General features: G+C 45.3%; 1 protein-coding gene across 1 annotated transcript in view; it reads right to left on the reverse strand.

Moving 5' to 3' along the window:
* The window catches only part of PCM1 (pericentriolar material 1), a gene marked incomplete at its 5' end in the record, with an annotated part of 3,258,627 nt that overhangs the window by 2,636,743 nt on the left and 597,235 nt on the right, over positions 1-24,649 (reverse strand). Inside the window, 2 exons of the mRNA XM_044063494.1 lie at positions 15,453-15,582; positions 15,685-15,833. Coding sequence (XP_043919429.1) covers positions 15,453-15,582; positions 15,685-15,833 — 279 coding nt within the window. The remainder of the gene's footprint in view (positions 1-15,452; positions 15,583-15,684; positions 15,834-24,649) is intronic.

The raw sequence follows: 24,649 nt of genomic DNA on the forward strand, positions 1-24,649 counted from the left end.
CAGTATCCATGGATCTTCCAGCAGGTGATGTTGGAGAAACGGGAACCAAATCTGTTGAGGCCAGTAAGGGGCTATGAGGATAACAGTCCTTCCCAGTGATTTTGCTTTCTGTAAAAATCTGGGTATCAATGGAAAGGGGGGGAATGCATAAAGGAGACCCAGGGACCAATCGTGTACGAGTGCATCTCTTGGGGGATGTCCCAAAGATGGAATTAGGGCAAAGTAGCTTCTGCATTTTGAATTAATGTGGCTGGCAAAGAGGTCGCAGCAAGGCTGGCCCCATTTGCGGAAAATCAACTCCGCAACCTGTTTGAGAGACCACTCGTGAGGGAGCAATATCGCCCTGCTTAGCTTGTCCGCTATCACGTTGGATTTCCCCGGGATGTGCGTTGCTAACAGAAAACACTGGGACACAGCCCACTGCCAAACCCTGAGGGTTTCTCGACAAATGGGGTAAGACTTGGTTCCACCTTGCTTGTTCAAGTACCAGACTACTGACATGCTGTCAGTCTGAATTGCAATAGTTCCTAGAGGAAGAGATACCTGAAAGTACTGCAACGCCCGAAGTACCACTCTCAACTCCAGAACATTGATATATAAATGTGACTCTTGATCCGTCCATGTGCCTTGGGCAGTCTTTCTTTGAAAATGCCCACCGCCCACCCTATCAGGGAAGCGTCCATGGTCACGGTGGCTACGGGGGGGGGGGGGCGACGACGACAAAGGGCCTTCCGACTGCGACATGAAGAGACGTCAACCACCACCGAAGGTCTCTCTTGCAGGAATCTGTGATGAGAATTATGTGGTGCAGCGGCAGTTTCTGGCAAGACCACTGAGTAAAGAGGAGCCATTGAAGGATTCGCATATGCATCCTTGCGAGTGGTACAGCCAGGATTGCAGCTGCCATCAAACTTAGCACCTTCAAGACCTCTGCTGCTGTAGCTTTGTTCTTTGACACCAGTGAGTTCATGTGTTGGCGGAGAAATGAGACTCTTACAACTGGAAGACGTAGAGTGGTGGTTGTGGTATCTAACTCTGCTCCTATAAAACTGTATGCTGCGATAGCGATAAGGCAGACTTTTCGAAGTTGACTGTAATGCCTAACTGATGGCAGAGTGTCAGAGTGTATTCTGTTGCCTGAGTCAATTGATGCCTGGTGGTACCGGTGAGGAGTCAATCGTCTAGGTATGGAAACAACTGGAATCCTAGACGCCTCAGGTGAGCCGTGACCACTGCCATGCATTTGGTGAATACTCTGGGGGGCTGTAGTGAGACCAAAGGGCAGGGCTCGAAACTGGTAATGATTGGCTCCCAGCCGGAAACGTAGGTGATGCCTGGAGCATCTGTTCATCTTTATGAAATAGTACGCGTCCTTGAGATCTATGGAGCACATCCAATCGCCTTTCCCTAGAAAGGGAAGAATGGACTGAAGCGTGACCATTCAGAAAGTACAGTTTTGTACCCACCATAAATGTAGATGTTAGAGTGCTCATACAGCTGCAGTCATAACAGATGGGTTATCCTGCCGTCAGGCGGGTCCTCGGTCGGCCGAATTCCAAAGTCTAGATCCGGCGTCGGTTGTCGTTGCTTCTTCCCTGATGTCAGTGCGGCAGGGGTATAAAAGAGCCAGCCGACGGCATCTTCTTCAGTTTTTCTTGCCCCAGATGTCAGGTGCCCCCAGAAGGAAGGCAATACATAAATTTATGTAATAATGCAATACAGAATAATCAAAAAACAGTAGTTGCAAGCAAATACACCATAAAAGAATACACCAAATAGGTTGTATGAGGAGGTGTTAGCCATTAGGCCTGTCCCAAGAGGGGAAGGAGGGAGGGAAACCTGGATTGCAGCAGTATTAGCACTCTAACATCTACATTTATGGTAGGTACAAAACTGCACTATGTTCATCGTGCATACAGCTGCAGTCATAACAGATGGGTAGAATCCCAAAGCTAAAAAAGGGGTGGTAGGCACTAGGTGGAACTAGGAGGAGCCAGGATGCCCTGCAAGACTGCAGTGGCAAAGCCTGCTCTAGATTTGGAGTATAATGGTAGGTGATAGTGCTTGGAGAAGGTATGCATAGAACTCCAAGTGGCTGCTTCCAAAATATCTTTGGTAGGAACCCCCCTGAGGAAAGCTGCAGAGGTAGCTGTGGCCCTTATGCCTGCAGGTACAGTTTTACCATGAAAAAAGAGTAACAAAAGCGTATGCAGTGGGCTATCCATTTTGAGATTGTCTGTTTGGAAATTGGCTTCCCTTGAGCTCCTGTAGCATAGGACACAGAGTTGCTCTGATTTTCTGAAAGGCTTTGTTCTGTCCAAATAATAACGCAGCTGTCTGTGGATGTCCAAGGAATGTAGTAGTCTCTCCCCTTTGTTTTGAGGATTAGGGTAAAAGGTAGGTAAGTGGATAGCCTGATTCAAAGCTACCCTGGATACCACCTTTGGCATAAAGGACGGATTGGTTCGCAAGGAAACTCTGTCCTGATGGAAAATGATGAAAAGCTGCACAGCCATGATGGCTTGTAGTTCCGATATCCCGCGAGCTGAGGTGATAGCCAGAAGAAAGGCCGTTTTCCAGGACAAATATTGCAGTTCTGTTGAGCCAGCTGGCTCAAAAGGAGGCAAGTTCAGTTTTTCTAGAATGAAATTGAGGTCCCAAGCAGGTACTGGTTGTTTCCTTGGGGGTTTTATATTCTTAGCCCCGAGGAACTGTCTTAAGAGGGGGGTGAGAGAATAAAGGAGGATCAGTGTTGTATTCTGCAGAAATGGCTGAGGCATGGATTTTGATGGAGGAGAATGAAAGTCCACTGCTTAGCATCTCAGCTAGATACTGTAATATTTGAGGTAAATTCAGTATTCCAGGATTCTGACCCTTTTTCTCATTCCAGGCACAAAACAGTTTCCATTTTGCGGAGTAAGCTTTTCTAGTAGAAGGCCTTCTGGCCTTCAAAATGACATCCTGCACCTCCTTGGAGAGTAGGGTCTGTTGTGAAGTTAAGGAATCTTCCATGCGGCCAGATTGAGTGTTTTCAGCTGACTGTGAAGAGTTTTGAAGTTGTGCTGAGTCAGAAGAAGAGGCATTAGAGGTAGGATCCATGGTGGGGAATGCGTCAGGCTCCTCAGGAGTGGGTACCAGTGTTGTCTTGGCCAGTCTGGAGCAATGAGAATCATCTTTGGTCTGTCTGCTCTGGTTTTTAATAGAACTTTGGGCAGCAGAGGAAGAGGTGGAAAGGCATAAATTGTCATTGTTGTCCAACTGAAAGAGAGTGCGTCCACTCTCCCAGGCCTGTGGATGAAAGGTCCTTGAGCAGAATTTTGCCAATTGGTGATTTTTGTGGGAGGCAGAGAGATCTATGTCTGGCCTTCCCCATGCTTGAATTATCTCTGTAAAAACTTGAGGATGCAACTTCCATTCGTGTGGATCTGTCATATTTCTGCTTAGGTTGTCTGCCAGCATGTTTTCCTTGCCTGGCAAGTACTGTGCTTGAAGTTCGATTTGTAATTCCAGAGCCATGTTCCAAAGAGACATGGCCAGCCTGCATAGGGGGTATGAATGGGTTCCTCCCTGTTTATGTACCACATTACTGTGGTGTTGTCTGTCCTTATCAATAGCTGACCTGGATGCAGAAGGTTTTTGAAAGCTATAATAGCATTTATCACTGCTAGCATTTCCTTTTGATTGATGTGTAGGTGCTTTTCTTTTTGGGACCATTTGCCCTGAATGCACCGATCTGTCATGTGCGCCCCCCAGGCGTAGTCCCAGGCGTCTGCTGTGATGACTTGATTTGCTTGAGGCTTGCAGAATGGGAGACCTGTGTTTCTTTGGCATGCTTGAGCCCACCACAGAAATTCCTTTTGAAGACATGGAATCAGTGGTATTATTGTTTCCAAACTGTGGCTGTGTTGAGACCATAGGTTTTTCAGGTACCATTGAAGTTTCCTCATATGCAGCTTTGCACATGGGATTAGTAGGATGCAAGATGCCATGAATCCCAGAGCCTGCAGGATTTTCCTTGCAGTCAGCCTGGTGAAATTTGCTAGTTTTCTGAAGTATTGAGTTAGTTGCCCCTGTTTCTCTGGCGTGAGGTAAGCCATCTGGGTGTTTGTGTCCAAGTTGGCACCCAGGAAAATTATTGTTTGAGAGGGTATTAGCCTTGATTTCTTTTTGTTGACTGTGTATCCCAGAGAATTCAACAACATTATTACAAAAGCCAGATGTTTCAGAAGTATGCGCTTGCTGTCCGCTTGGATCAGGCAGTCGTCCAAATATGGGTATATTGGTATCCCTTGAAGTCTGCAGTAGGCAATTACTGATGCCAGGCATTTCGTGAATACTCTGGGCGCAGTAGATGAGCCAAAGGGCAATGCAGAGAATTGATAATGGGTTGAACCTGCAAGAAATCTGAGGTATCCTTCTGCAATCTTGTCTGATTGGGACATGCAGGTATGTCTCCTTGAGGTCCAATGTTACCAGCAAAAACTCCTTGCCCAGCATGGGAAGAAGCTGCTGTAATGTGAGCATCTTGAATTTTGGCACGAGTAAAAATGTGTTTAGGATGGATAGGTCCAAAATAGGTCTCCAATCTTTTCCCTTCCTTGGTACCAAGAATAGTCTGGAGTAAAAACCTTGACCTTGTTCTTGTGTAGGTACCTCTTGAATAGCTTTCATGTCCATGAGATCTGAAATTTGTTTTTGTGCCTCTGCCCTTTGATTGTGTGGCAGGTTTGACATGCCTCTCATTCTTGGAAGGGTGTGAAAATGGAATCTGTAGCCTCTGTCTATAATGTCCAGGATCCATTTGTCTTTTGTGACAATATGCCAATTTTTCAAAAATAATGCCAGTTTTCCGCCTAAAGGTGCTGCCATTTGAGCCTTGCTTGGCATGCAAAGGGGAAAGTCATTGGGTCTGCTTTCTGAATGGCTGTGAACTATCCTCACCACCTCTTTGTGTAGGTGCTTGCCATTGTCTGCCTCTAAACGATCCTTGAGATTGCCCTCTGCCCCTAGGGCGCCTGTATCTACCTCTTTGGGGTCTGTCCGTGGCTGGAAAGGACCAATTTTTGGAAGGCCAATTTCTACTGAAACGTGGACGTTGTACCTGTAGGAAATCTTTCACTGTTTGCATTGATTTAGCCTTTTCCTCCATTTTCTTTAATACCTCCTCAGCTTTAACAGCAAATACATCTTTTTGCAGAGGGGCATCTAGTAATTTAGCTTTGACATGATCTGGTAAGGTTTGCTCTTTGAGCCAGGCATGTCTACGTATGACTGATCCTGTAACAGCAGCTCTACATGAGGCCTCTAAAGCATCAAAACCACATTTCAAGGTATGTTTACCCACTTGTTCTGCACTATGTATCAAATCCTGCAACTCCTTCAAGTCTGGTTGTTCAGGTTGTGACATTTTGCTTCTCAAATGTGATGACAGAAACTGTTGGTACTTTAACATATGGAACTGGCAGTTTAATGCCCTCATGGTTAAGGTGGCCGAGGAGTATACCTTTTTCCCCCACCTTTCTAAAGCTCTGGAATCTCTCTCTGAAGGTAATGGATTTTTAGCAGTGGAGGCCTTAATTCCCTTGGGGTCCTGTGAGATAGTTTCTGGGTCAGCCGCATGGCTTTTGTATAGGAATTGGTGTGAGTCAGGAACCCGGTAATACCTGTCAGGCTTGACTGGGGCTGGAGGTAAAGAGTCTGGGTTAAGGCAGGCCTCCGAATACACATCATCTAGAATGTCTAAGACAGGAGGTATAGCCAGAGGCCTGTGCTGAGGGAGCAAGAGAAAATCTCTAAGCCTTTTCTTGGAGTCTGAGTACTCTTGGCCTTCCCAGTGGAAGTGTTCCTTCAAGGTATGCAAGGTTTCCCCAAAAGAGTAATCCTCAGGGGGGGAGACAGAGGGAATGAACTCCTCTGCATCAGAATCTTCAAAAGGGGAGTATGAATGTTCCTGGTCATCAGAATGTTCTGAAATAATGGAAGCCTGGTCCGAAGAGGGGGATTCTTCCTCCACTCTGGGACTTTTGTCCAGGGGGGGTTGAGAACTCCTGATAAGAGTAATCAAATCCTCAGCCATTTTGAGCATCTGCTTTTTAGGCATGGAGCCTTGAGAAGGGCCCTGTGGAGCTTGTCTTTTTGTATGCATGGCTGCTTTAGACTTAGTGAAAGCCTTGATGGAAAAAGAAGAGGAAGGCCTGAAGACACCTTGAGAGGTGGCAGACCTGTCTAAACTGAGTTTCACCGCCAAGAGTGGCTTCGGTATCTGTAGTCGGGGTGTGGGCCGAAGAGCCTGCGACCTCGGGTACAGTAGACACCGCCAATGAAGTGTCGTCGGTACTCACGGGCTGCGTAGGCACCTCACTGAGAACCAGACCACCTGTAGTCGGCTTTGGCGTGGTGTCGGTAGAAGCCGCAGACCTCGTATGTCGGTCCTTATCTTTGCGTCTTTTACTCAAAACTGGAGTCTGAGTATCCGACGACATAATGTAATTAAATTTTTTGCCAAAATAGTGTTGGGCGAACTCCGCCCGACGCTTAATGGTGCGTCTGTTGAATGTAGCACAAAAACGACAGGCCGAGACGTCGTGGTCTGGGCCTAAGCAAGGAATGCAGAGGGAATGAAAATCCTTATGCGGTATTTGCTTCCCACATGAAATGCAATTATTAACTTTGTCTGACATCGGTCTGAGGCAAGAAAAGTTTCCCCAATGGGGTACTTAGCTTTCAAGAAGACTTCGGTTGCAAAATATTCGTAATCTCAGGAGCTGGCCAACCGGCACTTGCGAACTGCTTCTGCTTCGGGCACCGCGCGGCAAGAAAGACTGAAGAAAATGGCGTCAGCTGGTTCTTTTATACCCCTGTCGCACTGACGTCAGGGAGGAAGCGACAACAGACGTCGGACCTAGACTTTGGAATTCAGCCGACCGAGGACCCGCTTGATGGCAGGAAAATCCATCTGTTATGACTGCAGCTGTATGCACAATGAACATCCTGGACTGCAGCTGTATGAGCACTCGAACTTCTACATTTATGGTAGGTACAAAACTGTACCATGTTCATCGTGCATACAGCTGCAGTCATAACAGATGGGAAGAATCCCAAAGCTAAGTAGGGGTGGCAAGCACTAAGTGGAACTAGGAGGAGCAAGGATGCCCTGCAAGACAGCTGTGGCAAATCCCGCTCTAGATTTAGAGTAAAGTGGAAGGTGATAGTGTTTGGAGAAAGTGTGCACTGAACTCCAAGTGGCTGCATCCAAAATGTCCTTGGTAGGAACCCACCTGAGGAAAGCTGCAGAGGTAGCTGTGGCCCTTGTGGAGTGGGATCTGATGCTTGAAGGCACAGCTTTTCCATGAAATGAGTAACAAAAGCGTATGCAGTGGGCTGTCCATTTTGAGATTGTTTGTTTGGTGATGGCCTTTCCTTGAGCACCTGTAGCATAGGACACAGAGTTGCTCGGATTTCCTGAATGGCTTTGTTCTGTCCAAATAATAACAAAGTTGTCTGTGAATGTCCAAGGAATGCAGTAGTCTTTCCCCTTTGTTTTGTGGGTTAGGGTAAAAGGTAGGTAAGTGGATAGTCTGATTCAAGGCTACACTGGATACTACCTTTGGCATAAAGGTAGGGTTGTTTCGTAAGGAAACTCTGTCCTGATGGAAAATGATGAAAGGTTGCACAGCCATGAGGGCCTGTAGTTCCGAAACCCTGCGTGCTGAGGTGATAGCCAGAAGGAAGGCTGTTTTCCATGACAAGTATTGCAGTTCTGTTGAAGCAGCTGGCTCAAATGGAGGAAGGGTCAGCTTTTCCAATATGAAGTTGAGATCCCAAGCAGGGACTGGTGGTTTCCTTGGGGGTTTTATATTCTTTGCCCCTCTGAGGAACTGTCTTAAGAGAGGATGAGAGAATAAAGGAGGATCTGTGTTGTATTGCACAGAAATGGCTGAAGCGTGGATTTTGATGGAGAAGGAAAGTCCACTGTAACATCTCAGCTAGGTACTGTAAAATTTGAGGTAAATTTATTACCCAAGGATTCTGGCCCATTTTCTGATTCCAGGCACAAAAACGTTTCCATTTGGCGGAGTAGGCTTTTCTAGTAGGAGGTCTTCTGGCCTCCAAGATGACACCCTGCACCTCCTTGGAGAGGAGGGTCTGTTGGGAAATCAATGGATTCTCCATGCAGCTAGATTTAGGATTTTGAGCTGGCTGTGAAGAGTTTTGAAGTTGTGCTGGGACAACAGAAGAGGCACTAGAGGTAGGATCCATGGTGGGGAATGTGTCAGGCTCTTCAGGAGTGGATACCAGTGTTGTCTGGAGCAATGAGAATCATTTTCGCCCTCTCTGCTCCGGCTTTTAATAGAACTTTGGGCAGGAGGCGGAAAGGCATAGACTGTCAACATTGTCCAATTGAAAGAAAGTGCGTCCACTTTCCAGGCCTGTGGATGATAGGTCCTTGAGCAAAATTTTTTCAATTGGTAATTTCTGTGGGTAGGAAAGAGATCTATGTCTGGCTGTCCCCATGCCTGAGTTATCTTTGCGAAAACTTGAGGATGCAACTTCCATTCGTGTGGATCTGTCATATTTCTGCTTAGGCTGTCTGCCAATGTGTTTTCCTTCCCTGGCAGGAATTGTGCCTGAATTTGGATTTGCAATTCCAGAGCTGTGTTCCATAGGGTCATGGCTAGTCTGCACAGGGGGTATGAATGAGTTCCCCCCGATTTGTTTATGTACCACATCACTGTGTGTCTGTCCTTATCAATAGCTGGCCTGGATGCAGTAGGTCTTTAGGCCATAATAGCATTTTGCACTGCTAGCATTTCCTTTTGGTTGATGTGTAGGTGCTTCTCTTTTTGGGACCATTTTCCCTGACTGCACTGATCTGTCACGTGCGCCCCCCAGGCGTAGTCCGAGGCGTCTGTTGTGATGATTTGAGTTGCTTGAGGTACGCAGAAAGGGAGACCTATGTTTCTTTGGCATGCTTGAGCCCACCACAGAAATTCCTTTTGAAGACATGGAATGAGTGGTATAATTGTTTCCAAACTGTGGCTGTGTTGAGACCATAGGTTTTTTAGGTACCATTGAAGTTTCCTCATATGCAGCTTTGCACATAGGATCAGAAGGATGCAAGATGCCATGAATCCCAGAGCCTGCAGGACTTTCCTTGCAGTCAGCCTGGTGAAGGTTGCCATTTTGCTGAAGTATTGAGATAGTTGCCCTTGTTTGTCTGGCATGAGGTAGACCATCTGGGTGGTTGTATTCAAGCTGGCACCCAGGAAAATTATTTTTTGAGAGGGTATTAGTTTTGATTTCTTTTTGTTGACTGTGTATCCCAGAAAGTTAAACAGTTTTATTACAAACGCCAGGTGTTTCAGAAGTATGTCCTTGCTGTCCGCTTGGATCAGGCAGTCATCCAGATATGGTATATTTGTATTCCTTGAAGTCTGCAGAAGGCAATTACTGATGCTAGGCATTTCGTAAACACTCTGGGTGCAGTAGATAAGCCAAAGGGCAATGCAGAGAATTGATAATGGGTTGAACCTGCAAGAAATCTGAGGTATCTTCTGCAATCTTGTCTGATAGGGATATGCAGGTATGCCTCCTTGAGGTCCAACGTTACCAGCCAAGACTCCTTGCCCAGGATGGGAAGAAGCTGCTGTAATGTGAGCATCTTGAATTTTGGTACCTGTAAATATGTGTTTAAGATGGATAGGTTTAAAATAGGTCCCCAATCTTTGTCTTTCCTTGGTACCAGGAATAGTCTGGAATAAAACCCTTGACCTTGTTCTTTTGCAGGTACCTCTTGAATAGCTTTCATGTCCATGAGAGCTGAAATTTGTTTTTGTGCCTCTGCCCTTTGATTTTGTGGCAGGTTTGGCATGCCTCTCATTTTTGGAAGGGTGTGAAAGTGGAATCTGTAGCCTCTGTCTATAATGTCCAGAATCCATTTGTCTTTTGTGACAATATGCCAATTTTTTGAGAATAATGCCAGTTTTCCACCTAAAGGTGCTGCCATTAAAGCTTTGCTTGGCAGGTAAAGGGGGAAGTCATTGTGTCTGCTTTCTGAATGACTGTGATCTATCTTCGCCACCTCTTGGGGTTGGTGCTTGCCATTGTCTGGCTCTGAATGATCCTTGAGATTACCCTCTACCCCTCGGGCGTCTGTATCTGCCTCTTTGTGGTCTGTCCGTGGCTGGAAAGGACCAATTTTTTGAAGGCCAGTTTCTGCTGAAATGTGGAGGTTGTACCTGCAGGAAATCTTTCACTGTTTGCATTGATCTCGCTTTTTCCTTCATTTTCTTTTGTACCTCCTCAGCTTTAACAACAAACAATACATCTTTTTGAAGAGGTGCATCTAGTAATTTAGCTTTGACATGATCTGGTAAGGCTTGCTCTTTGAGCCAAGCATGTCTACGTATGACAGACCCTGTAACAGCAGCTCTACATGAGGCCTCTAAAGCATCAAAACCACACTGCAAGGTATGTTTACCCACTTGCTCTGCACCATGCAATAAATCCTGCAACTCTTTTAAATCTGGTTGTTCTGGTTGTGTCATTTTGCTTTTCAACTGAGATAACTAAAACTGTTGATACTTTAACATATGAAACTGACAGTTTAATGCCCTCATGGTTAAAGTGGCCGAGGTATACACCTTTTTCCCCCACCTTTCTAAAGCTCTGGAATCTCTCTCTGAAGGTAATGGGTTTTTAGCAGTAGAGGCCTTAATTCCCTTGGGACCCTGTGAAACAGTTTCTGGGTCAGCAGTATGGCTTTTGTATAGGAACTGGTGTGAATCAGGAACCTGGTAATACCTGACTGGTTTAACAGGAGCTGGAGGTAAAGAATCTGGGATGAGGCTGGCTTCTGTGTACATATCATCTAATATATCTAAAACAGGAGGGATAGCCAGGGGCCTATGCTGGGGGAGCAAGAGAAAATCCCTGAGCCTTTTCTTGGAATCTGAGTAATTTTGGCCTTCCCAGTGAAAGTGTTCCCTCAAAGTATGCAGGGTTTCCCCAAAAGAGTAGTCCTCAGGGGGGAGACCGAGGGAATAGACTCCTCTGCATCACAGTCTTCAAAAGGAGAATAGGTATAGTTCCTGGCACTCAGAATGTTCAGAGGTAATAGAAGCTTGATCTGAGGAAGGGTAGTCTTCCTCTAATCTGGGCCTTTTGTCCGAGGGGGGTTGAGAACCCCTGATAAGAGTAATCAAATCCTCAGCCATTTTGAGCATCTGTTTTTTAGGCATGGGGCCTTGAGAGGGGGTCTGAGGTCGGTGTTTTTTAGTTTTCCTGGCTGCTTTAGATTTTGTGAAAGCTTTAATAGAGAAGGAGGAAGGCCTGAAGACACCTTGAGAAATGGCAGGCCTGTCTAAACTCTGAGTTTCCCCACCAAGAGTGGCGTCGGTATCTGTAGTTGGAATGGTTACCAAGGAGCCTGCGACCTCGGGTACTGAAGACACCGGTAATGAAGTGCCATCGGTACACAGGGGCTGCGTAGGCGCCTCGCTGAGAATCGGAGAACCGGTAGTCGGCCTTAGCGTGGTGTCAGTAGAAGTCGCTGACCTCGTATGTCGGTCCTTATCTTTGCGTCTTTTACTCAAAACTGGAGTCGGAGTATCCGACAACATAATATAATTAAATTTTTTACCAAAATAGTGAAGGGCGAACTCCGCCCGACGCTTAATAGTGCGTTTGTTGAATCTAGCACAAAAACGGCAGGCCAAGACGTCGTGGTCTGGGCCTAAGCAAGGAATACAGAAAGAGTGAAAATCCTTATGCGGTATTTGCTTCCCACATGAAATGCAATTATTAACTTTGTCTGACATCGGTCTGAGGCAAGAAAAGTTTCCTCAACGGGGTACTTAGCTTTCAAGAAGACTTCGGCTGAAATATTTTCGTAAATCTCAGGAGCTGGCCGACCGGCACTTGCGAACTGCTTCTGCTTCAGGCACCGCGCGGCAAGAAAGACTGAAGAAGATGGTGTCGGCTGGCTCTTTTATACCCCTGCCGCACTGACGTCAAGGAAGAAGCAACGACAACCGACACCAGACCTAGACTTTGGAATTCGGCCGACCGAGTACCCGCCTGACGGCAGGATAACCCATCTGTTATGATTGCAGCTGTATGCACGATGAACATCTTCCCTTTCTTTAAGAACTGAATGCGTCTGCCGAGGTCCAAGATAGGTCTCCAGTCCCCTTTTTTCTTTGGTACCAAAAAGAATCTTGAGTAAGTTTTGAATCCAACTTGGTCTGCTGGGAGAGGTTGGATGACTTTTTCTAGCAATTTGTAGACCTCTAAGATTGCTCGTTCCCTAAGACTGGGTGGAACATCTGGGATTCTGTATACAGGAGTGGGAGGGGTAAAAAAACAGTATGAAATATCCTCTGGAAATGATGCTTTGTAGCAAAGTATCCGACGTTATGTTTAGCCAGGCTTCTGTATACAAAGATAAGAGACCCCCGACTGCCTCCAGAGCCGGACAGCCGGGCCTCCCTTCAGGGGCGCTGGTAGGGCTGACCAGACAAGTGCACTCTGTTGCCCTGTTGCTGCGGACCCCCTCTGCCACGCGGGCGTTGTCTTCCATTATAACCCCCTCCTCTGCCTCTAGAGGGGGTTTCTCCACGTGTGTCCTGGAAGGTTCCCTGTGCTTTTCGGAACCACATTTTTCCACCCTTGAGGCCCTTGGGATAGGGCCAAGTAGGGGTAGAAAAACGGACTCCAACGGCAGACAGGGGTCTTGCCTTCCTGCTCACACCTGGGTTAACGTTTCCTTTACTTTAGGCCCAAACAGTGATGAGCCATCAAACGGAGTGTTAATAAAGGAAGACTTAAAGGGCTCCGCAAAGGAACAGAGACGCATCCAGGCTCGTCTCCGCAGAGCAATGCCTGAACTAGTGGCTCTACTCAAACCATCAGCTGGATATATCAGACGCATGGATGAGTTCACAACCAAATTTAGGGTAGCGAGCTGTGTGTTGACTCTGTCGGCAACCCCTGCAGCTACCGTACCCTGAAGAGCATCTCCTAGCTCTTTCAGATCATCTCTTTGGAGTCTTGTGAAATGGGTTAAATAGTTTAGTGATTGAAGTGAAAAAGTCGCTGAACTAAACATGCATTTCCCATATCTATCCATGATCCTAGACTCCCTATTAGGAGGATGGATAGAGGTGGATGTTTCAGACACATCCTTTTTGGTGGCTGCAGCTACCATGGCATCAACAGGCACTCCCTTGGTCAAAAAGGCTTTGTCCACTGGGGCAGAGATAAACTTGTTCGGCTTCCGAGGGACAGTTCCATGGCCTCCGGCGACTCCCATGCCTTACGAGAGATCAGCTCCATGAGCTCATCGTAAGGCGGACACCCCCAAGAAGTGGAAGGTTGAGACCCAAAAGCCTTTAAGAGCACTGACTCGTCCTCAGTAGGGGGTTTTGGACTACCAACCACCCCTCTGAATCAGGATCTCTAATATCTCTGCAAAGGTGATATCCTCAGAGGGGGATCGAGGGGACCCCTTCTGACTCATCCAGGTCAGTGTCAGATGTCAAAGACTCCTGTGGGGAGTCCAAGTGCCTCCTCTTGCACAATCTCTTCCTGGATACCTCCTCAGTGGGGAGATCTGGGGAGGTCTCGGAAGAGCAGGGGACATCCTGTGGGGGTACTTGAGGCTCAGGGTGTCTACGCTTCACAAGGGGACCGGTAGATGAAGAAGCGGACACAGGAACTTGAGGGGAGAGGGAAGGCCAAACAGATGCTGACGATGTCTTATGAGACATGACTCTCCTCATGGCATCAAAAGTGCCATGGCTCCAACGAGAAGGGGTAGACGGAACCTGGACGGACCGTCTGATCCTCCCGCACCGAAACCATAGGCTCCGAGCCTGAGGTAGGAGCTGAGCTCATCTGAGCCGAAGCCCCGAGAGGAAGAGTCAGCACCGACATATCGGTCCGACTATCCTCCCTGGACCAGACAGGACAGCGTCGGCTCCTTGCATCCTGTGCAGGTGTCTGTTCCAAAGGTTCGACAATCATAGATTCCGGCTCCTTCGGCTCCAAAGGTCCAGTACGGCTCGGAGGAGTAGTCAAATCTGGTTCAATGGTCTTTGGCTCCGACGAAGTGGTCGGTGCCGACAACAATTTAGCAAGTCCTGGTGCCCGTAAAAGCTTATGCACTAGCCGATCCATATCCAAATCAGAGAGGCTGACCGAAGACTTAGAGGAATGCACCGAAAGTGCTGACTGGAGCAGAGGAGATAAGGGGACCTCACAGACCGGCTCCAAGACTGGGAACTGGCTCCGAACCAAAGGGACACTCGGTTCCGAGGGCTGTGGAGCCGATGACCCTGTACCCTCTGATCTCTTTGCCTTCTTGGTCTGTTTGGAATCAGAAGACTTCGAAGATTTTGACTAAGTGCTGGCACTTTCCTGGCTACCCAACGTTTCAGAAAAAGAATGCTGCAGTAACCCACTGTTAGTTTTCTCCTCCTTTCTAAGAGAGCCATAGATGAAAAGGAATGGCATATACTGCAGGAGTCTTGGAGGTGTTTAGCCCTCAGACAATAGACAAATTGGACATGTCTGTCCGTAATGGACATTTTCTCTCCACAATCTGGACACGTTTTAAACCCTGATTTGGGGTGAGATTTTTCTCTCTCATCCGACATTCTTTTAAAAAAACACCACAAAAAATAACTGTAAAGGCTAAATACAGGGTTAACTAAGCCCACACTAAAAAAACACCAACAATAATTAAAGATAGTAAGACTAAATAGGGCCAAGAAAGGGCCTAACACCAAGAAAACAAAAGCTACACACAGGGTAGGATCTTTACAAAACTAGCCTACTTAAAACTATATTTTAAACTAGAAACACACTGAACACTATCACTCAAAAGAAAAGAGTTTTTTTAACTTGCGATTTGTCAAAATGGTCCGAGCTAACTGGATCACAGAGATGTCTCTTGCCGCGACAAACTAGATCTGAGGTAATTCCAGCAGTGCATTGTGGGATAAGGAGCTTGGTCTCGAGCTACTGGCAAACCTTGAGCTTTGCTATCGGCCGTGTCGGAGCCGAGGATTGGCTCCGAACCCATCAGTGAGAATAAACGGCGAGATCTAACAACTTCACATCTTCAGTTTTGCATTCCAGTCCATCTTACCTTCACTTGTTTACCGTATTAAATGCAAAACAAGTTACTTCAACAGAACATTTTTCAGATCTTTTGCAGAAGCTCCTGTTTACAGTCTGTGATGCCACATCATATGCATACAGCTTTGTTGATCTACCCTATCCACTGATGGAGTTTATTTGTACACCTCACCCTTCACAATGTGTAGGAGTCTAAATACTGTGGTGATGATTTGGGGGGGGGGGGTCATTTCATACATTCAGTTGATAAATTTCTCTATGCAGGAGTTAATACAAATGTTCATGTAATGAAGTTGCAGTAGCCTAATTACCTGTAGATCTGGACAAGCCTTCTGCAAGTCTTGAATTTTTTCCTGAATTTCAATCAGACGTTTTCTTTCTTCCTGTAACTGCTGAAGCTCTCTCTGTTGCTGCTGAAGCTTTGCTTCATAAAATTTTTCCCTGTAATTAATACATTGTATACCATCAAATGCATGACATACAGCACTCTTTAACAAGATCTTCAATAATAAAGAAAAAAAATTAATGTGAAGTTAGTTTTACCTTGCCTTTTCATTCAGTGCTACTTCATTCGGACTTCTGGTTACACCAGGTCTGGTGTTGTTAGGCTGCTCTTTTGCCTCAGATGCAGTAACTGAGAAATTTGCTCTCTTAGATTCTTCTCCAGCAGATGCCTTTGAATCATCTTCATCCTGAAAAAATAAAGATCACCACTGCTTTGTTTTGTATTCAGATTATACATGAAAGTCTTTTCATGTATAACTCATGACAATATTGACCATAAACATGGAGTTTGCAATGTCAGTCAACACTGGCTTAAGTGACACTGACAACAGTTAACGGTGGCTTAAGCAGCACAAGCAGTAGTTTAATGCACCTGCTTGCAGACTGCACTACACCTGTTACATGTTCAAGTATGTATGTAACATTATATTGCCTACTTCAATACATAAAAAAATCATGCTTGTGTTTCATCAGTTCTAGATATCGGAAATATGTTCTGCAATTTCTCTTTATAAAGATTACACCTTTATAGAGACCAGGAAGTGAAAATAAAAATCCAGGGAAGAAATGAAACCAAGGCAATTTACACAAGATATCAACTCCATGAGAGATTTTGGGAAAGGGCAGACTTTTTGAACCGCCACCAACCACAAACCTCTCTAACAGAAAACATTTTCCATAGAAGTTCTCTACCCACGCAAGTAGACTATAACACAAAGTAAAAGGCGCACCTCACTTCAGTTCTCTTCTATCAGATGTGGAAGTGAACACAGCTATGAGAACACACACAATGGAAAATGGAGGAACCTTAAAAGGAAGGATTCTCTAACTCATTCACAATTAGGAAAAAAGTAGAGGAAAAGGCAATATTGATGACACAGAAGCTCTTGAAAATTACTATTAAGGCAGTAACCTTAAAGGATTTTTTTCCATGGTAGTCCCAGGTCTGAAAAAACTTTTACCAGCAACAGAAGATTAATTTAAGAGGCACTGAAGCCTGTGAATATGGATTTCATTCCCTTTACCTGCACTTCTTTACTGCGTTAAATACAGAGTTACTTCATCAGAACATGGCACGGCTTTCAGATCATTGCGAAGAGGTAATTCTGCTTTGTGGGATTAAAAGAAATATAACCACATTCTAAACAGGAACAAAGCAACAGTACAGTAGAAATAAATAAAGGAATTTTTTTTTTTAATTCTTTTTTTTTTTTTGTCCCACTGCCTATCAAACATCAACTTCCTTTTGGCTAAAAGGCTCATTTCATTCTCCTTCAGTGGGGAGAAGGCCAATGAGAGAGCATTTAAACAACCATCAAGGCTTTTGCCCACTAGCCTTAATGTTGCAGACCCGTAGCAGTGGACGTGCATGCTCACATACGTAGGCCAACAATACTCATTCTGTGGGATGACATGCAAGCTCCTGCACACACCCTCCCCAAAGAAGCAATGCCCCCCCCTTCAAAGAACTGGTAGCAGACAAGGGCATACACCTGCTCCAAGAGCCGCATCCTGTTTTCCTGTCCTTTGTGGTTTCCAACACTCTAGCAGACCAGACCTCCATCTTACACACAAGGAGAGGTAAGTCAGGTGCTGCTGACTCCCATCACCTTCTGGCTCTTCCTGTGCTACAGCCACTATTAAAAAGTACAGTTGTGTACACTTACCATAAATAAATGTAGATGTTCGAGTGTATTCACTGTTGCAGTCATCACATTTGGGTGATCCCTGCCAGGGTAGCACTTGGCTGGCCCGAATACCAGATGCTTAGTATTTTCCGCGTTGGTTGCTATCGCTTCAGTACTGATGTCAGGTCGTCAGTAGTATAAAGTACAGCAGCCGACGCCATTACATCAGTTTTTCTTGCCCTAACCTGTCAGGAGCCCCGAAGAAGAAGCCAAGTTCTGGTGGAAGAAACCCACCAGTAGAAAGTAAATACCAACATGTAAAAACACCAAAACCAGGAACCTGGGAAAATCACAATGCAAAAAAATAAAAAAAAAAAAAATCCTCCGACTACTACTCTCACACAAACAAATTCTTTTGAGAACCACAAAGTTAAGTGCTTTCGTCAGCCTAGTCAGCTGACTTCATCAGAACAAAGTAAAAACTACAAACAGCCATTTATACTGCTGAAAAACAATCACATGATGCAATTGTCTGGCTTTTCCCGGTTAGGGTTCGGCACAGCAGAACTCCGGGCCGCTAATGATTGGCAGTTGGCTTGTATGGTGTCGAGTTGCCAGCCCGATGCCCAACCTTCAACGAAGGCACACCCATTCAACACGTCTTTCAAACGCCCACTCGACCGCGGGGAGGACATGCAGACTCCACACAGAAGGCAGTCCCAACCCAAGCCGAGAATCTAACGGGAGAACCTCTTGTTGTGAGGCAACAACGCTACCGCTGCACCACCGCGGAAGTCAATCACATTAAAAAGTTAAAATGCCAAGTGCATAAAAACATATAAAAATGTAGAAATATGTATAAGTAGAAAAAACTGTTAGTAAAACACATTTGTGTTAACTATAATTTATAATACAATTATTCATTGACAACAACTTGAAGGGAAACTGATGGATAAAGTGTATAAAGAAATAATACAACAAGGTTACAGGGAGAAGAAAAGTACAGTTTTGTACCTACCATAAATGTAGATGTTAGAGTGTTCACACTGCTGCAGTCATCACACTTGGGTTATCCTGCCGTCAGGCGGTCCCGCAGTTGGCCAGAGTTCCAAAGTCTTGGTCCAGCGTCGGTTGCTGTCGCTTCTTCCCTGATGTCAGTGCGCCAGGGGTATATAAGATGCATCTGACGCCATTTTCTTCAGTTTTTCTTGCCCCAGATGTCAGGTGCCCCCAATAGGTCGGCAATACATATTGCTAATAAAAAATATACATACATAAACATAAAACAATTCCTTCAGTTACAAGCAAATACACCACAAAGGTTGTATAGGACAGAAAGGTATAGATAACTCCAGCTAGTTCAGAGGGGATGGAGGGAGGGTAACCTGGACTGCAGCAGTGTGAACACTCGAACATATACATTTATGGTAGGTACAAAACTGTACTATGTTCATGTTACACTGCTGCAGTCATCACACTTTTGTAGAATCCCAAAGCTAAGGATGGGTGGTGGAACTAAACAGGGTTTGGTGAGGCTAGTAGGCCCTGCAGAACTGCAGTGGCAAAGCCAGCTCTGGTTTTAGAGTATAGAGGTAAGTGATAGCGCTTGGTGAAGGTGTGCACTGAACTCGAAGTTGCAGCCTCCAAAATATCCTTGGTTGGTACCCCTCAGAGGAAGACTGTTGATGTTGCTGTAGCCCTGGTGGAATGGGGCCTGATGTTACCAGGCACAGATTTCCCATGGTATGTGTAGCAGAAACGGATGCAATGTCCTATCCATTTTGAAATGGTCTGTTTTGAGATAGCTTTTCCTTGTGATCCTGCAGCATAGGATACAAAGAGCTGGTCAGATTTTCTGAAAGCCTTAGTTTTATCCAAGTAGTAACGTAATTGCCTGTGAATGTCCAAAGAGTGTAGGAGCCTTTCCCCTTTGTTCTGGGGGTTTGGGTAAAAGGTGGGCAGGTGAATGGTTTGGTTTAGGGCCACACTGGAAACCACCTTTGGCATAAAGGAAGGGTTAGTTCGTAAAGAGAGACTGTCTTGATGAAAAATGATAATGAAGGCTCCACTGCCATTAGGGCCTGTAGTTCTGAGACTCTTCGTGCTGAAGTTATTGCTAGCAGCAAGGCAGTTTTCCATGATAGGAACTGTAGATCCAGCTGTGAAAGCTGGTTCAAAGGGCGGTAGTGTAAGTTTTTCCAAAACAAAGTTGAGATCCCAAGTTGGTGTTGGTGCTCTCCGGGGTGGTCTTATGTTCTTAGCCCCTCTGAGGAACTGTCTTAGTAATGGATGTGAAAATATAGGAGGGTCCGTGCTGTATTGAGCTGAAATAGCGGAGGTGTGGATCTTAATAGATGAGAAGGAAAGTCCTTTGTGCAACATCTCAGTTAAATATTGAAGAATCTGAGGAATATTTGGTACAAGGGGATTTTGGCCTTTAGCCTGGTACCAGGCGCAGAATCTTTTCCATTTCTCTGAATAGACTTTCCTGGTGCTGGGCCTCCTGGCCTCCAGAATGACGTCCATCACAGCTTTAGAGAGAAGTGTTGACTGGTTGTTTAGGCAATTTGCCATGCAGCCAGATTTAAAGTCTTGAGCTGGCTGTGTAGAATCTGATTGTTCTGCTGAGTGAGCAGCTGAGGAACTGTAGGTAAAATCCATGGTGGGCCTTGAGCCATGTTCCTTAGTATTGGATACCAGTGTTGGCGTGGCCAGTCTGGAGCAATGAGTATCATTTGTGGCCTCTCTAATCTGGCTTTTAGCAGCACCTTTGCCAGAAGAGGCAGTGGAGGAAAGGCATACACTGCCAATGTTTTCCAACTGAATGAGAGGGCGTTCACTTTCCAAGCTAGTGTGATATGTCCTTGTGCAGAATTTCCGTAGTTTTTAGTTTTGGGGGGAAGCAAACAGATCTATGTCTGGACTCCCCCATTTTTGAGTTACCATTGCGAATACTTGTGGATCTAGTTTCCACTCGTGAGGATCTATGATGTTTCTGCTTAGATCTTCTACCAATGTGTTTTTCTTTCCTGGCAGGAATTGTGCTTGTAGTTGAACTTGGTAGGTCAGTGCTGTGTTCCACAAGGTCATTGCTTGTCTGCATAGGGGGTAGGAGTGTGTGCCCCCTTGCTTGTTGATGTACCACATCACTGTGGTGTTGTCCATCTTTATTAGGAGTTGTCCTGGATGTAGGAGGTCCTTGAAAGCTGTTGGGGCATTTTGTACAGCTAGCATCTCTTTTTGATTGATATGTAGATGCCTTTGGCCTGCAGACCATTTGCCCTGAATACACTGTCCTGCCATGTGCGCTCCCCAGGCATAATCCGATGCATCTGTTACAGTTTGCCTGGCTGTGAGCCCACCATAGAAACTCCTGTTGAAGGCAGGGTATGAGTGGAATTGTTTCCAAGCTGTGGCTGTGTTGAGTCCATACGCTTTTCAGATACCATTGTAATTTCCTCATATGCAGTTTTGCAAATGGTATTAGTAGTATGCAAGATGCCATGAATCCCAAAGGCCTGCAGAATTAATCTTGCAGGGAGTTGGGTCTTTGTTGCCATCATTTTGAAGTATTGAGTCAGTTGTCCTTGCTTGTCTGGCATGAGATAAGCCATCTGGGCTGCTGTATTTATGTTAGCACCCAGGAATATTATGTCTTGTGAGGGCACTAGTTTTGACTTCTTTTCGTTTACTGTGTACCCTAGGCAGCTTAGCAGGTGTTTGACAAACGCCGGATGCTTTAATAGAATGTCCTTGCTTTCTGCTTGAATAAGGCAGTCGTCCAGGTATGGATATATTTGAATCCCTCTGTCTGCAATATGCAATTACTGGTGTCAGGCATTTTGTGAAGACCCTGGGTGAAGTAGATAAGCCAAAGGGCAGTGCAGAGAATTGGTAATGGGTTGAACCTGCTATAAATCGGAGGTATCTTCTGCAATTTTGTCTGATAGGGACATGCAGGTATGCCTCCTTGAGGTCCAACGTTACTAGTCAAGCCTTCTTGCCCAGCATGGGAAGAAGTTGCTGTAGTGTTAGCATCTTGAATTTGGGTACTTCCAGGTATGCGTTTGGAATTGAGAGGTCCAGAATGGGTCTCTAGGCTTTGTCCTTTCGGGGAACTAGAAACAGTCTTGAGTAAAATCCTTGTCCTTGCTCCTGTGTAGGAACCTGTTGAATGACTCATGTCCATGACAGCTGAAATTTGCTTTTGAGCCTCTGCCCATTCATTTGGTGGTAGGTCTGGCATTCCTTTTATACTTGGCAAAGTGTGAAAGTGGAATCTGTATCCTTGAGATACAATATTTAGGACCCATTTGTCTTTTGTGATGATGTGCCAATTGTCTATAAAATGTGCTAGTTTTCCCCCCAAGGGAGCTGCCAAGAGGGTTTTGCTTGGAAGTCTGAGGGGTAAGTCATTGTGTTTGTCTTCTGGTAGTTTGAGACCTGTCTTGTCCTCCTTTTTCGGTTGTGGCACCCCATTGTCGAGGCTGGTAAGAGCCTTGTCACTGGCCTCTGCCCCTTGGACGTGTGTATCTGCCCTTCTGTGGTCTGGCAGAAGCTGGAAAGGACCAGTTTTTGGTTAGCCAATTTCTGCTGAAATGAGGGGGTTGAACCTGTAAAAAAATCCTTGACCGTCTGCATAGATTTTGCCTTATCCTCCATTTTCCTTAAAACTTCTTCTGCTTTTACACCAAATAAAACATCCTGCTGTAAAGGTGCAGCCAATAACTTCGCTTTAACATGATCAGGTAAAGTTTGTTCTTTTAACCAAGCATGCCTACGTATGACAGACCCTGTCAATGCTGCTCTACAAGAAGCTTCCAATGAATCAAATCCACATTGTAATGTATGTTTTCCCACTTGTTCAGCTGCATGCAACAAATCTTGCATTTCCTTGTAATCAGGCTGTTCTGTATGTGTGATCATTTTTTTGTTTTAATTGAGACATAAAATATTGTTGATATTTCAGCATGTGAAACTGACAATTTTAAGGCCCTCATAGCTAGAGTAGCTGAGGTATATACTTTCTTTCCCCATCTGTCTAGTGCTCTAGAATCCCTTTCAGAGGGCACAGGATTTTTAGCAATAGAGGCCTTAACCCCTTTGGGACCCTGGGAAATGGTTTCTGGGTCAGCAACAGGGCTTTAATACAGGAATTTGTGTGAGTCAGGGACTAGATTCTGAGTAAACATCATCCACAATGTCTAACACAGGTGGAATAGCAAGTGGTCTGTGCTGGGGTAGTAAAAGGAACTCTCGGAGCCTTTTCTTAGAATCAGAATAATCCTGGCCTTCCCAGTGGAAATGTTCCCTCATGGTATGTAAGGTTTCCCCAAAAGAGTAGTCTTCTGGGGGAGATGTAAAAGGGAGAGACTCTTCAGCATCAGTCTCTTCATAAGGGGGAAAGGAATATTCCTGTTCCTCAGAAGAGTGAGGAAATTGAAACTTGGTCAGAAGAAGCGTAGTCCTCCTCCTCCTGTCTAGGCCGTTTATCAGGAGGGGGATGGGAACCTCTGATTAGGGTAATTAAGTCTTCAGCCATCTTAAGCATCTGTTTCTTAGGCATGGGGCCTTGTAATAGAGACTGCTGTACAGTCTTCTTTGTTTTTAAAGGCGTTTTCAGCTTTGCATATGATTTAATAGTGAGTGTAGTCAGCTTGAAGACACCTTCTGCAACTGAAGGCGTTTCAACTGCACCGGAATCTCCTTCAGGCATGGAGTCGAATGGGCCTAAGGTTAAAAGTTGTGGAGGCCTAGCAATCTCCGCTTGTGAATCGGATGTCGCCTGGGGTTCTAAATCATCAGTCGGCAGGGGCTGGGTAGGCGCCTCACTGAAAACCGGAGAACCGGCGAATGGCCTAGCAGAGGCCTCGGAGTCTGGTTTGGGTCTCGGCTGCCTGTCCTTATCGTTGCATTTTTTATGCATTCCGGTCGTCGGTTGCGCCGACGGCATGGTATAATTAGATTTCCTACCAAAATAATGTTGGGCGAAATCAAACAGACGTTTAATAGTTCATTTATTAAACCTAGCACAAAACCGACAACCTGTGATGTCGTGGTCTGGGCCTAGGCAAGGAATACAATAAGAATGAAAGTCCTTATGAGGTATTTGCTTCCCACAAGAAATGCAATTGTTAACTTTTTCTGACATCGGACTGAGGCAAGAAAAGGTTCCCCAATGGGGTACTTAGCTTTATTTAAGACTTCGGTCTGAAATTCGATTTGAAAATGTCAGGAGTCAGCCGACCGGCACTTGCGAACCGCTTCTGCTTCGGGCACCGCGCGGCAAGAAAGACTGGAGAAAATGGCGTCTGCTGCATCTTATATACCCCTGGCGCACTGACATCAGGGAAAAAGCGACAGCAAGCAACGCCGGACCAAGACTTTGGAACTCTGGCTGACTGCGGGACTGCCTGACGGCAGGATAACCCAAGTGTGATGACTGCAGCAGTGCAACACGATGATCATCAACAAAGAAATAAAGTAAAAACTACTACATCATGCCTTGTAGGAAAGCAACTTTAAACTACTAAAGTTGAAGCTATCCTTTAGTCCAGGGAAAGTGAGTGCATCTAACCTCACTTGCCACCACAATTGCCTGAACGCAAGGTAGTCTTCCCAAGGACCCTCCCCCAGGGTCTTGTACCACTTTTTCTAGTACTAAAAATTTAAATACATGACCAGGAAATGTGTCAATATGTTTGAATAGGGCACTCGTATTATTACAAATTTTAATATCCCTCAAATGTTCATAAATTCTTTCGTTGAACCGCCTTTTGGTTTTACTAATATAAAAACCTTTGCAATATGTGCACAAAGCCACATAAACCACCTCGAAGGTGTAGCAAGAATATTTACACCCTTGGGTCTAATAGATATAGAATCATCAGGGAAAATGCTCTGTTGATTTCTGTCTCTAAAGAGGGGTTTAAATTTGCCTTCATGCCTCATATTTGAAACCTCTTGAAAAACTTTGTCCACCAAGTCAACGGGGTATCCCCTGGCCAAAAACATTTTTCATAACACACCTTTGTGAATAAAAGTCATCATCAAAACTAACCATACGCAAAATTCTAACATATTGACCTTTCACAACACCCTTCTTAACATGTTAAGGGTGACTACGCTGATAGTGTAATAGGTTACTGCAATAAGTTGGCTTCCTATACAAGTCACCTGCAAATTCAGCTTTGTCAATGTTCTTAATCGTAACATCCAAATAGTTAATGTCACATATACTGTACACATGGGTAAAAATCAAAAATTCCGTAGTACTATTTAAATATATGAGAAAAGTACAGTTGTGTACACTTACCATAAATGTAGATGTTAGAGTGTATTCACTGTTGCAGTCATTATATTTGGGTAATCTGGCA

This window comes from Protopterus annectens, chromosome 2.part1 (assembly GCF_019279795.1).
Source record: "Protopterus annectens isolate FY-2018-M chromosome 2.part1, PAN1.0, whole genome shotgun sequence".
NCBI classification, from domain to species: Eukaryota; Metazoa; Chordata; order Ceratodontiformes; family Protopteridae; genus Protopterus; species Protopterus annectens.